Below are 13,664 nucleotides of genomic sequence, written 5' to 3'. Positions count from 1 at the left end.
ATGGGGTAAGCCATGTACCACTGAGATAGAAGAGCACCGTCTTCTCCCAAACTATGGTGAGCCTGTGGAATTCTCTACACAGAAAGCAGTTTAAGCCACGTCATTAATTAATATTCAAGAAGCAGTTAGATAATAGTTCTGAGTGCTACAGGGTACTGAATTTGAATGCTCAGCCATGATCATATAGAATAGTGAATCAGGCTCAAACGGCCAAAGTGGTGATCAGAACTCTACACAGTAGCAACTAGTGTTGTATACTGTTTTACCATAACCTTCCTGGTCTCATATTCAAAACCTCAGCTAATAAAGGAAATCATCCACTATGCTTTCTTGAACAATCTTATTTACTTCAACAGGGCAGTTAAATAAGCTGATTAAAAGAAGCCTATGGGATGATTTAAGAAGCTGTGAGTGTACACTTCCTTTGTTCCTCCACACCATTAAGCATCCCTGCCTTCTTGCACCTCACCAAGCATTATTTAAGGTTTTTCTGCACATGTGGGTGTATCTGTACAACAAAATCCAACCCAGCATATGGAATGTGATAGAGGAGATAATTGTGTGGTGTAACAACACTTCTGTGTCCTGGACCACTCGAGCAGCACTGCAGAATGGATGTCAAGATTTGGAATGCTCTACTATGTGCTTCACAGCCCTGCTATCAGAAGGGTACAACCATTGTCACCACTATATGGCAAACATATGAGTCATAGAATGAGGAGGAAGAGGAAGGAGGAATCTAATTTACCTTACTAGGTTGTCCATGAATAATTCATCCTACTGCGATGCCAGTAAACAAAACCCCAATTTCCCACTTAACAGTAGCTGCACCTTCCCTCTGTAATTGATCATCACAGTGTTCACTTGTCTGCAATTAAAACTAAAATCCAACACAAAAATAATTATTGCAAATAAAAACAAGCTGTGCTGCATGGAATTAATGACTAATCACCTTCTTACGTTCTCTTGAGGCCTCCCTTCTGTGTGCCTATGATTTTCCTGGTGTCTCTATGCAGAACTACCCCAGTGGCTGGTGGAAAAATGTTGACTTGCAGTGAAAGAGGCTGAAGATACACTTGGACGATAAAACCTGAGCAGCTTTGAGCCTAGAAAACTTGCATTAGGACCACATCATCTTAGGAAGGGCACCAACAGAGTGAAATTGGTAGGGGAGAAAAGTCTTCAAGCAAAAGGAAACAGATTAGAACTTGAGAAAGAAATTGGATTGGGGGTGATGAGGAGAATTAAGTTGATGATACCATCATTTTCTGCCATTTTAATGTGACTCTTGGCCACAGCCTAGGACATGTGGCAATATATGTTTGAGTAATATGGCTATCTTGTTTGAATAAGTGGCAATAATGCAAGCTGTGAGATGTGGGAAAGCTAAATGTTTGAGGATGTATTAAGGCATGAGTTGTGAATGTTAGATACATTATTAGGTTAAGATCTGGTGAAATGGGTAATTACTGAGGCTATTGATATATGGCTTTTGATGATGCATTCCCTAATCATAACCTCCTCTATCAGGTCTTCTAACTTTTTGTGGCATGGTATCCATGTCCAATGAACATCACCCTTGACACTGATTTCTAAGATTATCCTCTCTGGGAGGGGCCTCCTAGAGCCCTATCCTGGAGATCTTGTCCTTCATCAAGGTCTCCATTGTCTTCCTGTGTTGTGTCATTCATGCAACTTTCCCACATCAGATTGGGTTCCACAACTTTCATCGTCAGCCAAATTGAACTGCTGCTCCCAACATTTACAAGGTCTACCTTTAAGTAGAGACAGACCCTCATGACTGTGGCATGTAACCATTCAGTAGTGCAGATAGTTCTTGCTCCAGGCTATAATCATTAAGTTAGCAAGAAGCAAGAAGGTGACATACTGCCTATAATGTTTTGCATCCATATTCAGGGACTATCAAAGCCTATTTGTTTGTAATTATGACAGGCAAACATTAGAAAACATTAGTCTCAGAAATTATAGGTGAAATATTTTCAATACTGGTAACTGAACTGTCAAGATACTTCCAGAATTTTAGACTAGCCATGGGGTTGAGTGAAAAGAAGTAAACTCTGCTAATATTTCATGTTTATTAAAAGTGAAGGGTAAAGCATAAAAAAAACTTACTACATTCACACTTAAGTTAGAAATATGGGTGGGCAGGCAGTATAACTAAAGGCAAGATAGATCAAGCTCATACATCAAATTTCAATTTCATAAGAACTCCCACTTTCTGCACCAATCTGATATTTCTTCATCTCTCAGTAAGAGGCAATCTTTTCCCTCTAAGGTCCTCATGATGCTGAGAAACTTAATTTTAGACTTTCACCTAATGGTACAAACCCATGTCAGTAATTCTTTCTATACTGATTTGAAACTACTGATCTAAATGACAATCCTGAAGTAACTTTGATTGGAGCTAGAAACTATTGGTACCTCCTTATTGGTTGGGTAGAGGGCAGCTGAGATGTTGGTGGTATGCACTGTTCACTTGTCCAATATCAGAATCAAGAGGCTCAAAACACTCTCAGGTCTAAACTTCCAATCTCTTCCAGTAAGACACAAGCACCAAATGGGCACTTCGCTCCAGCTCAAGACTCTTGTAAGGATGATAGGATTATTCAGCAAAAAAAAACAGTATAAATTTGGAGCCCAGAATAAATCATATCTATCCCTGGCTTCCTTTTAAGCTGATATTGCTAACATTTTTCTTTTATCCTTCTCTCCTTAAATCTAGCACTATATTTCATCTCTTCAAAAATAAACCTAAACTCAACCCCTCTAACCTTATAAATGACAACTTAACCTTCATTTCTTCTCCAAAGTCCTTGTAAATATTATGTGATCTCAAATCTGAGCACCTATTTCCCAGAACATCATGTATGAATTTTCCACTCGGGGTTCTTCCTTTGCAGTTGAGTTGAAGTAATTTTGACACCTAAGTTTGACTAAACCTTTCATTCTCAAGCTGTCTGCAATATTCTGTCAGAACTGACAATACCATTCTTCAAATGGGGTGATGTATATCTACTTCCATTTTTATTTTCAGAGCACCAATGGCAATGAATTTTCTTTCTAGTCCCATATCATTACCTCTGGTACTTCATTAGAAATACATCCTTTGCCCTTTTTCTCAGTTTTCACCTGTACACTGACACCATCCAATTTTACCTCACTAGCTCCTCTCTCAATAGCTCTCCCTCATTATCTAACATCCAACACTGGATACAGAAAAACCTCTCCCAAAACTACACTTCCCATTGTTTTCGGTCCCTTCCTAAGCCCGGACTTCATCCCGCTCCCCATTGCCTGCTGGAAACAGATCCAAAGATGAGCATTGGACTATATAACCTTGCCATCAATAAGACCTCCTGCTTCCACCTTCATAATATCACCCGTTCCTCCACTCAACTCATTCAACTGCTCCTGGAATGCTCAACTGTGACTTTGTTATCTGTTTAATTAATAATCCTATACATATCAGGACAGCGTCCCTTGCTCTACCCTTTTTGTAAACTCTTGTCCTAACTCCTAACTGGTGTTATGTGTATTGAACCACCACCGCTGAACTCACAGACCTACAGTAGTTAAGCAAAGTTTCATCCTTATTTTCCAAACTCTCAATGGCCTTAGCCGCCACCCCCCAACCCCTACTACCTCCCATCATCCCCCACTCCTTTTATCTTAGGTACAAGAACAAGCCAACAGGCCCTTTAGCCCACCGTGTCTGGGAGCTGCAGACTTGGACCCCAAGATCCATCAAAGCTGTTAAGGTTGCCATCCTGCCATTAACTGTACACATTCCCCACACATTTGACCTCCTACACCTCACACTTGCTCAGATTAAACTCCATCTGCCACTTCTCTGCCCATATCTGTAACTGATGTATATCCCGCTGTATTCTCTGATAGTCCTTTACACTGTCCACAACTCCACCAATCTTGGTGTCATCTGCAAACTTACTAATCCTCCTATATATATAAACTTGGGTGAAATTGTGGATGGGTGGATTAGTAAGTTTGCAGTAAGTTTGTGAGAGATATACATATCACAAATGACAGAGGCCCCAGCACCAATCCCTGCAGAACACCACTGGCCATGGACCTTCAGTCACAATAACACCTTTGCACCACTACCCTCTGCTTTCTATGGGCAAGCCAATTCTGAATCTGAACTACCAAGTCACCTTGGATCCCATGCATCTTAATCTTCTGGATCAGCCTACCATGAGGAACCTTGTGCAATGCCTTAATAAAGTCCATATAGACAACATCCATGGCCCTAGCCTCATCAATCACCTGTGTCACCTCCTCAAAAACCCACTCAAGTTTATAAGACATGGCCTGCCCCGAACAAAGCCATGCTGACTGTCCCTAATCAGGCCATGCTTTTCCAAATGTGCATAAATCCTACCCCTAAGGATCCTCTCCAGTAGCATCCCTATCACTAACGCGAGGCTCACCAGCCTATAATTTCATGGATTAGCCCTATTTCTCTTCTTGAACAAAGAAACAACACTTGCTACTCCGCAGTCCTCCAGGATCTCAAGTGTTGCTGGTGATGATAGATCTTCATCAAGACCCCAGCAATCTTCTCTCTTGCCTCTTTCAGTAACCTGGGGTATATCCCCTCAGGCCCTGGGGACGCATCCACCTTATGCTCTTCAGGAGACCCAGTACAACTTCCTTCTTGATTTCAAAATGCCCTAACATATTAGTATGCCCTACACTGCTCTCAGTATCCTCCATGTCCTTCTCCTTGGTGAATACCAACACAAAGTACTCATTTAATACCTCACCCACATCCTCTGATTCCAAGCATAAATTCCCTCCTTTATCCTTGAGTGGTCCTACCCTCTCCCTAGTTATCCTCTTGTTTTTAATGTATATATAAAGTGCCTGCTCTGTCTGAGTTTAGCTTCGTAAACCTTCCATATGCTTCCTTTTTCTTTGACTAAATTAACAATCTCTCTAGTCATCCAAGGTTTCCTTCCCTTGCTATCTTTGACCTTCCTCCTTCCAGGAACATGCCAGTCCTGAACTCTGATCAACTGGTCTTTAAACAACTCCCGCACGCCAGATGTGAACTTGCCTGGTTTATTCCAAACAGACCTGTCTCCTTTCTCTGCTGTGTGTCCACTGCAAACAGAAAAGCAATGATAGACTTTCTGAAACCTTCTCCCTCAATATTGTTGCAATGTACTCAAATCACACGAGTAAGGTGATAAAGGTGATAAACACTCAATATTACATAAGATATATATGTCACGTCTTTTTTTATAATGAGAAACAAAAAACACTATCTGGCACAAAGTCCACCAGATAACTGTGTGAAGAAAATACAGTCTTTGCTCAGATGTATTATTCTCACTCTATGTCTGAGTGATGCATCCTCCAGTATCTCCACATCTGCTTCCATCCAGAAAGCCTCTCCAGTCGTCTTCCTGAGACAATATGTGTTCCTCTGATTGGGGATATCCAACAGCAGCTCATATGATCTGAAGTGTGATATTTGTTGTATCACTAGTGCCTTCTGCAATATCTGGTGTTGGTTTCATCCTCAGTATGTCTCCAGCCCAAAGTGATGGCAGATCTTCAGCTCCTCTGTAGTGTACCTGTCATTTTTTTAGATGCCTCTAGTATCCTGTCATAGCATACCTTTATCAATCCCATCTACTGGACTACACTGCTTTCATGTATGGGTGTGACATCTTTCTAGTCTTATGATGAAATCCAACTCATATCTCTCACAATTTTTGGGTCCCCACTTTTGCAGATCTAAAGTAGAATGAATGATAGGTTTCAGTGGAATCTTGTTGTCTATCGACAGCAGGTCTCATTGGTTTTAATTGCACCATCTTGAGACTGATGGCTTATTTAATGAGGACATTACACATTGCTCCTGAAACAGATGAAATGTCACAGATTGCCCTTCCATCAGCACTTGGTGTAAGTTCATCCAGCAGGTCTTCCATCCTGGCATGAGGTTCATTATGTTCAGGTGGTAATCTATTCCTCACTGCATTCCTTCACAGCTTATTTTGTCCGCTCTATGGACATCTGATGGTCTCTTCATGGTGCCATATTTAGAGAAATAAGTTTCCAGTTCACATCATGCACAGTTTTCTCCATACACAGGGCATTTCTTTTTCAGTTGCCATGTTGCTGTCCACAATACTTATAAGAACTTTCTCATCGTAGCTGTAAATTCCCTATTCTGCCTTTTGTCTTGTACTTCACTACTTCCACTTCTTTTTGCTGGCCACCCAATGATTCTGGCAGGCTTTGCATCATTCCACAGCTTTGTACATTTACATACCCTTCTATTTTAAGTTAACTCTGTCTCACTTGGCAGCGTCTCTCTCAGGCTGGATTTCCATATTCCACAAATAATCCAGTATCACGTGACTGTCCTTCAAATCTGTGATTCTAAAAAAAATTGGTGCTTCTGATGAAAGGCATTGCTTTGAAACATTAACTCCGTATCTTTCTTCACAGATGCTGTCTGATCTGTTGAATATTTCATTCTGATTATATTAGCTCCGTTAAGAAATTATCAAAGGGTTTCTCCCTGCTCCTGATTATGAGAGAAGAATGGGTACTGGTCAAGTATTTCACGTGTAGATAGGCTGCAATGTGTACATATTAGATATAAACAATTCTCAATGGTTTCACAAGGTACTATTCTCTACCCTTCTGAATAATGAGGTATAATTGCATCTTGTGTTTCAATTGTTCTGTTTATCATGGATGACCAACTCAATATATAAAAGATTATTTTTTCCATTTTCTCCATTTTTTAGATGAAATACTTGCTTGGAAATGCAATGGTTCAGGCATCTTCCTTGATGTGGCATTTCACTAGAATCACACAGCTTGTACATCCATGGATTATCTTAATTTTCAGGCAGGAAATCTAAACGTCATAGATTCATTATACATTTCTGACACACTATATCACCATCACTTTGTAGGATTTAGGAGGATAACTTAAAATAACTGATCTATTACACAAAAGAGAGACAAACATCCTTTTCCTGCTATGTGTCTGTCTCACAGAGACAAGCAGCAATGTTCCACAGAGAGAGACATTCTGGAAGCTATTCCCTGAATGTTGTTACGATATTTACAGTGGTCACTTGTTACAATCCTTAAAGGAGTAATCATTCAATATTCCATTCCACAGATACACTGCTGCCATGTGCTTTAGTTCTCTTGAGCAACTCCACCACCCAACCTATAATTTAATGCCACTATGTTCTTCATGTGACCTGATATAACTTTTTTTTTGTCAACACTCCTGTTGGTGCTAAAATCACTAACATGTCTTTTCCTAATCCTCCATTCGGGCCATTTTTCACTTTAAACATCTTATCATCAAGCATTGAGTTCATTTTATTTTGCTGATTTAATTACATTGTTGTCTCCATTTACTTCACAATATGAAGTATTTTCATTTGAAACATTATTTGCCTTCCTGCTCTATTTTGAAGACTTTCTATAACTGTAGATGCAGGACATTAAATGTGAACCATTCTATCTCCTGCTATGGAAATGGCACTCATTAGACTTCCACACTTGCTCTTGTGTCACTGCTCAAGGGCAACTGGTCCCTGCTCAAAATGTCTGAAAGTGGGAATTCATTACGAACAGTTGCAAACAAAAGTAAAATTCAAACAGTATGATTGAATAATATGATAAGGTTTCAATGCACTGCACAAATTGTATGTTTATTTTGAAAATGTACACAATTAGTGTTCCAGCTGGGGTTTTCTCATCCTATTGTTACAACTTCAATGGAAGATCGGTAGAAAATTCCAGGTTGTCTTAATAGGCCAAAACTGACTAGTTTCGATAAGTGTTCCACAGAACTGCCACTGAGTGGAGGAGAACCTTGTTGACAGGCAAGTCACCCAACTATCATTCATTCTACTTTAGATATGATATGATTACACAAATGGAACAAGGAATATATCTGACTTGACTGGGAATTTGTCTTAATAGGGCCAATGTATTTTTTATGTTCTTATAATTAAAGATTAATTTTTAACCTCATTTCTGATTAACTAATTTGTGCTCATGCAGCTAGAGTGAAAAAAAAGGATTAACAAGATTAAAATATTCTCAGGAGACTGTTGCAAGTTTCATACTTCCATATTGCCTTCTAAACAAAGTTGGATGGAAAGCATTGTCCATTTTATTTAAAATGTAATTGAAACTTTTATTGGAGTTCAAAAGACAAAGAGATAATTTATTTTTCAAATTATAAATGCCAGACACTCGGAATATTTTAGTCTGTTTTCGGGTATTAGTTGCACACTAGTACAGTTGCATTGCTCATTCGTTTCCTATTTAAGTATCTCAAAAGCAACAAAAAAAGAACTTTCAATAAGGTTTCTCATACATCTTCCATATTAAAGAAGCAAAGATGTGTTACATTTGGGCTCATGCCTCTCCTCTCACAGGGATGTCTTGCTTCTAATCATCAACCAGCTGGAACTGCAATACTGAAGAACAGGAATACAAAAATTAAACACTACAAATTCTGGAAATCTGAAAACTACTTTATGAACAAGAACAGTTTTATTTTTACTATTTCCAGTCAGAAAAGACCAATATCCAGTGGGAATGGGAATATCCTAGTGATCCTTGGTAATTGGCAAAATGTAGAAAGTTTGTTTGCATTTTGCCATCATGGGTTTATTAACAATATTAACATATTGATTTTGTTACTATGTTGGTAATATCAACACTATACTCAAAAAGGGAATCTTAATGCAGAAATTAAGTTACTGCTACAAAGAATCCAACCACAAATTTAGAACGCCAATACTATGCTTAGAATTAACATATTTATGTCATTGAAATCATTTGTTGAAACGCCATCACTTATTGTTGTTGTTCTTGCATCATTGCTGTTCTTAGTTCAATCTTTAGCAAAAGTGACATTATGAAGTCGGATGATTCTTGGTCTGAGACACTTATGAACTCTTCCTATTAGTTTTGTCAGGCAAAACCATACAAACTATGTTGAACTCATTTATTTTGTTTCCTGTTCATTCAGCTGGGAAACAAACTAGATTGGAAGTTATACTAGCGAGACACTCCATTAGATTATTTGAATTCACTTCAGTAGTAAAGTCAGTTTCAGATTTGCTGAATCTTTACTGTTATAATAATCAATGTGAAAAATCCAAGCCCATGCCACAATTCAATGGGTAACAAAATAAGTTTAAAACATTCATATAAATTTGATCACAGAAAAAAATGTTTGAGCATCTAAACGTGGAACAATGTAGCTTTATTGGTAATTCAGTCAAGCCTCTTATTTCTCAACAGCAGATGAGTCATGAACTGAAAAGAAAGTGCAACAATAAACAGATTTGGGACATTTTTGACCTTTTCCCATGTGTTAACTCAATGTATTGTCGTTTCAAGCTTACATGCAAGTGTCAGAAACAATGCTACCAGATGTGGCTAGTTTTCACCACCCTCAATCTGCATCAGCAGGAAATCCTCTCTGATAATAAATGTCCTGAAGGCAGCATAACATCTGTACCATCAAGCAAAGAATGCATTTCCACAGTCCTCTGCTCTTATACTTGAACATAATTGATAAAGTTCATTTGGTCTGAAATTATTTACTTTCAAAATAAGAAAATCCTCAGGTAAAGTGCATTGAAAACCTAAAGCAACAATCCAGTTTTCAATATTAAGAATACATTATGCCAAAGTAGAGTTGTACATCTATTTCCATGTATTTTAAGGCAATGTAAGCATACGTAGCATGGTAATGAACATATTGCATCCCAAATCCACAATACATTTATAGTAAATTAGTACATGTTTTCTCTTCATTCTGATATATTAAATAAGGGAACAAAATTTTAAGCCATTTTTAAATGTGTTTAACCTTATTGGCAAGGCTGTTAAAGGCAAACTAATATTTGTGAAGGTACACAGACGTATCCAGTCCAGACAATTTGTCACTAACGTTGCAGGCAAACTGTTCCACTTTACATCCACTGCAGCAAGGGTGTTTTCCCTTTCTTTATTCCACTTTAAGTCCTATCTGGTTTACAGGGAAGAGATAAGAGGTTGATAACTTTCCTTTCCTTCCAAAGGTCTTTAAAGTGGTTTGAAAAAAAAGACAATTCAGATCCACCAGACTCTTTGCTTTGTATGACCGGATATAGTCCAGATTAATGCTTGGAACAATGATCCACAATTTTTAAATAATCCTCAAAAACAACATGTAGCACAATCAGTTCATATCAAGAAAATTATGTATGTGGATTCAAGGATATTCGGTTGGGCTTTACAGAGGGAAAACCAAGAAGCCAGAAAATGTTGAATACTGCCATCCGCCAACCAGGTTACCTTTCTCCAGTTTCAGATATGCTTTGTCTTCTTTGTCTAAATACAGCAGGACTCCATTAGTGGCAGCTTCACGAGTCACATCCTTATCCCCAGCAAAAGCAGAAATTACTGGTTTACCATTAAGCATAAGATTGACCTATGATTAGAAAAGAAACAACTCGTTTACTACATATTGATAAAACAAACATCATTGCAAGCAACGAAGGATATAATAGATTATTATGACTCTGCCATAATCTAAAGAGTTTAAATTTTATCAAAGCCAGATCTAAGTGCCACCCTAAATCCATAAATATTTTTCTATCTGAATCATCAGAAAATGGGTGAAGTACAGTTGGCAATATCTGTTCTAAATACCGTTAACCGTCAAAGATCCTTAACCAACTAACCTTGACTCCATTGGTCAGTTGTGCACTGAAGCATGGCAACATTCGTTGTTCCAGCTGAAACTCATGAAGTTATAAAACTGTTTTGTTGTTAACTGATGTTTCAAACCATCTTTATGCTTTTGTCTTTCCACTTGCTATGATATTGCTGACAAGATACAAAAGCTTGAGAACACATACCACCAAGCTCAAGGACCGCTTCTGCCTTGCTGTTATAAGACTCTTTAATGGACCTCTCAAAGGGACCTCTTAATCTCTCAGTCTACTTCGTCATGGCCCTTGCACTTCATTTGTCTACCTGCACTGCACTTTCTCTGTAACTGTAACACTATGTTCTGCATTCTGCTTTTTTTCTTCTGTACTAATTCAATGCATTTATGTACGGAACGATCTGTCTGGATGGCATGTAAACAAAAGCTTTTCACTGTATCTCGATACATGTAACAACAGTAAACCAATCACCAATTACCTATTACCAGTCCTAAAATGAGAACACCTTCTTAAAATCTTATAATTCATTATTGTAGATAAATATATGATGCATCTGTCGGCTATATTTTGTGAAACATGACGGAATGACAAAATGCTATCACTTTCATGGAATTCTTACTTGGTTGGACACTTCATTGCGTCATAACCTTGTTCAATTGTTTCGTGGCTTTCATGGGTTGTATTGGCTCAGACGGCGGGGTGTCTGAATGAACTGTATCAATAAAATCTACCCTAAGGTAATCTTATAAACTGCTAATGTGAGTAACAACTCCAGCCTTCCCCTTCAAAAACTATTTCACTTACCACGTAACTAAATACTGAAATATGTGGTCTGATAAAGTAATATGTTCAAAGTATTACCTTTCATGTTTACAAATGATGCCATAGGTTCAGGAGTGAAATGTGCAACTGTTAAGGGACTACTGATAAATCACTTATCAATTGTAACTTATGAATTAGGGTATAATTGTAAAATGTTTACTTCAATAGCTTACTGCCTTCTTGGAAATATTGGTAGCTAGGAATTCATTCCTGGTCAGTAGCTCTAACAAACTATATTGTAGCAACAGCACATTGTGCTCTATCTGAAAAATTCATTTCTCTGAAGTCAATGGAATGATTTTCAGAAGCAGAGTACCATGAACCGACACTATTATTTTTATTAGCATGTGGGTAGCACAGCCCAGCAGTGATAAATTTCTTGGTAAGGATTTCCCATAAATCTTGTCAAATTATGGTGGAGAGACACACATCTGTCAATTATATATGCTTTATTTAGTAGTACTTATAAATTAAGAAAGGAAGCTAATTAAAAGCAACTATCATTGCAGTCACCTCCTTCCCATGGTGTAGTGACCAAAACTGCACACAACACTCTAGCTTTGGCCTAACCAATGTTTAATAAAGTTGTACCATAACCTACCTGCTCTTATACCCTATGCCATGGTTAATGAACACAAAAAATCTGCATGCCTTCTTCACCCCTTTTTGACCTGTGCTGCCATCTTCAGGGATCTTTGGACTTGTACACCAATGTCACTCTACCGCCAATACTCCCAAGTGTGCTACCATTCATTGTGTCTGCCCTTCCCTTCTTCCTCCTCCCAAAGTTCATCACCTCATACTTATCAGGATTGAATTATTTCTGTCATTGCTATGGATCCTGTGAAATAGCATCTCAAGTACTTCTAGGAAGCAACCTTTAAGGCGGAAACATGAATGACACATTGCAAGAGAATATAATGAATAAATGGCACAATGAACATGGAAAATTGTATTTACAATATATGTGCTATGAATAAAGTATATTTTTGGAAAAGAAATGTGTTTTCAAATTTTGTATTTAGTATCCTTCCAACCATTCTGTTAGCACAGAGGGCCCTTATTTTTCTGATGGGTGGGACTGGTTTCGTCAACCCTTAACAACCACAGTAAAGGAAGAAGAGGAACACCAAGAGCAACAGGTTGGATAACTTGAAGGAGATCCAGGAAGGCCAGCATCATGTAGGCCACTCTGTGCAATATTTCCTCAGATGGCAACCCACTTCATCCCAGAAATCAAGCTAGTGAACTTTCATTGTATTCCTCCAAAGCAATAATATTCATCGTTTAATAAAGAGGCCATTAACAATATTAATGCTGACTTACATGAACCATACATTATATACTTAATCTGAAAATCATTTTTTCCCACTCGAAACATACCTATATTCCTTTGCATACTCCTTGTGTCTTCCTAACACTTTCCTGCCTATCTTTGTATTGTCAGAAAATGTGGTTATAATACAGCCCTGCCTTCCAAGTCATTAATGTTGGTTGTAAATAGCTGAGGTCCCAGAAATGATCCCCAGAGCAGCCTGTTAGTTATAGCTTGCCAAGGTGAAAATGACCTGTTTCTCCTTTGTCCATTTTATGTTTGCTGGTCCATGCTTTAGGTTAACCAAACTTCCTGAAGAAGGACAGCTACTTAAACTAGCTAGATCCCACTCAATGAGTCTTAGCTGTCACAAAAAGCAACATTAGTTGAGAGAATCACAGAGAATATATATGCATCCCTTCAATTGTGGCTTTCCTACAAGGGAATGGCTCAGCACTGCCATTGATCAGAACGTGAAGAGGGGTATTGAGTTATATCCTGAGCTTCTATCAATATGGTCCCCCAGCTTTTCAAAGCCAGAGAAGTGAGGCATTCCTTTAGACTTCAATCAGCGTTGATGTTCAAATTAATCTTCTGCTGCAGCATTTACTTGGGCAACTGCCAGCCATTTTAGCAGAAAGGGACTTGCCACCTACTTCTTCCGCATCAAGAATCTTTGCAAAAATGTCCATCACAGAAGGTTCCAAAAAAAATCACCAATTTCTGCATTGAAAGGGACATATACGTCACAGGGAAAGATGTAA

The 13,664-nt window shown here is 38.3% G+C and overlaps 1 protein-coding gene across 1 annotated transcript in view; it reads right to left on the bottom strand.

Moving 5' to 3' along the window:
- Positions 1–10,324: 10,324 nt before the first annotated feature.
- Positions 10,325–13,664, bottom strand: part of cbln4 (cerebellin 4 precursor) — a 118,068-nt gene continuing 114,728 nt past the window's right edge. The window contains exon 3 of the mRNA XM_052031375.1: positions 10,325–10,522. Within this exon, the coding sequence (XP_051887335.1) occupies positions 10,325–10,522 (198 nt within the window). The remainder of the gene's footprint in view (positions 10,523–13,664) is intronic.

The sequence above is a fragment of the Pristis pectinata genome, chromosome 16 (genome assembly GCF_009764475.1).
Source record: "Pristis pectinata isolate sPriPec2 chromosome 16, sPriPec2.1.pri, whole genome shotgun sequence".
NCBI lineage: Eukaryota > Metazoa > Chordata > Chondrichthyes > Rhinopristiformes > Pristidae > Pristis > Pristis pectinata.
Note: the sequence above shows the minus strand (reverse complement) of the source record. Positions and strands in the feature narration are given on the sequence as shown.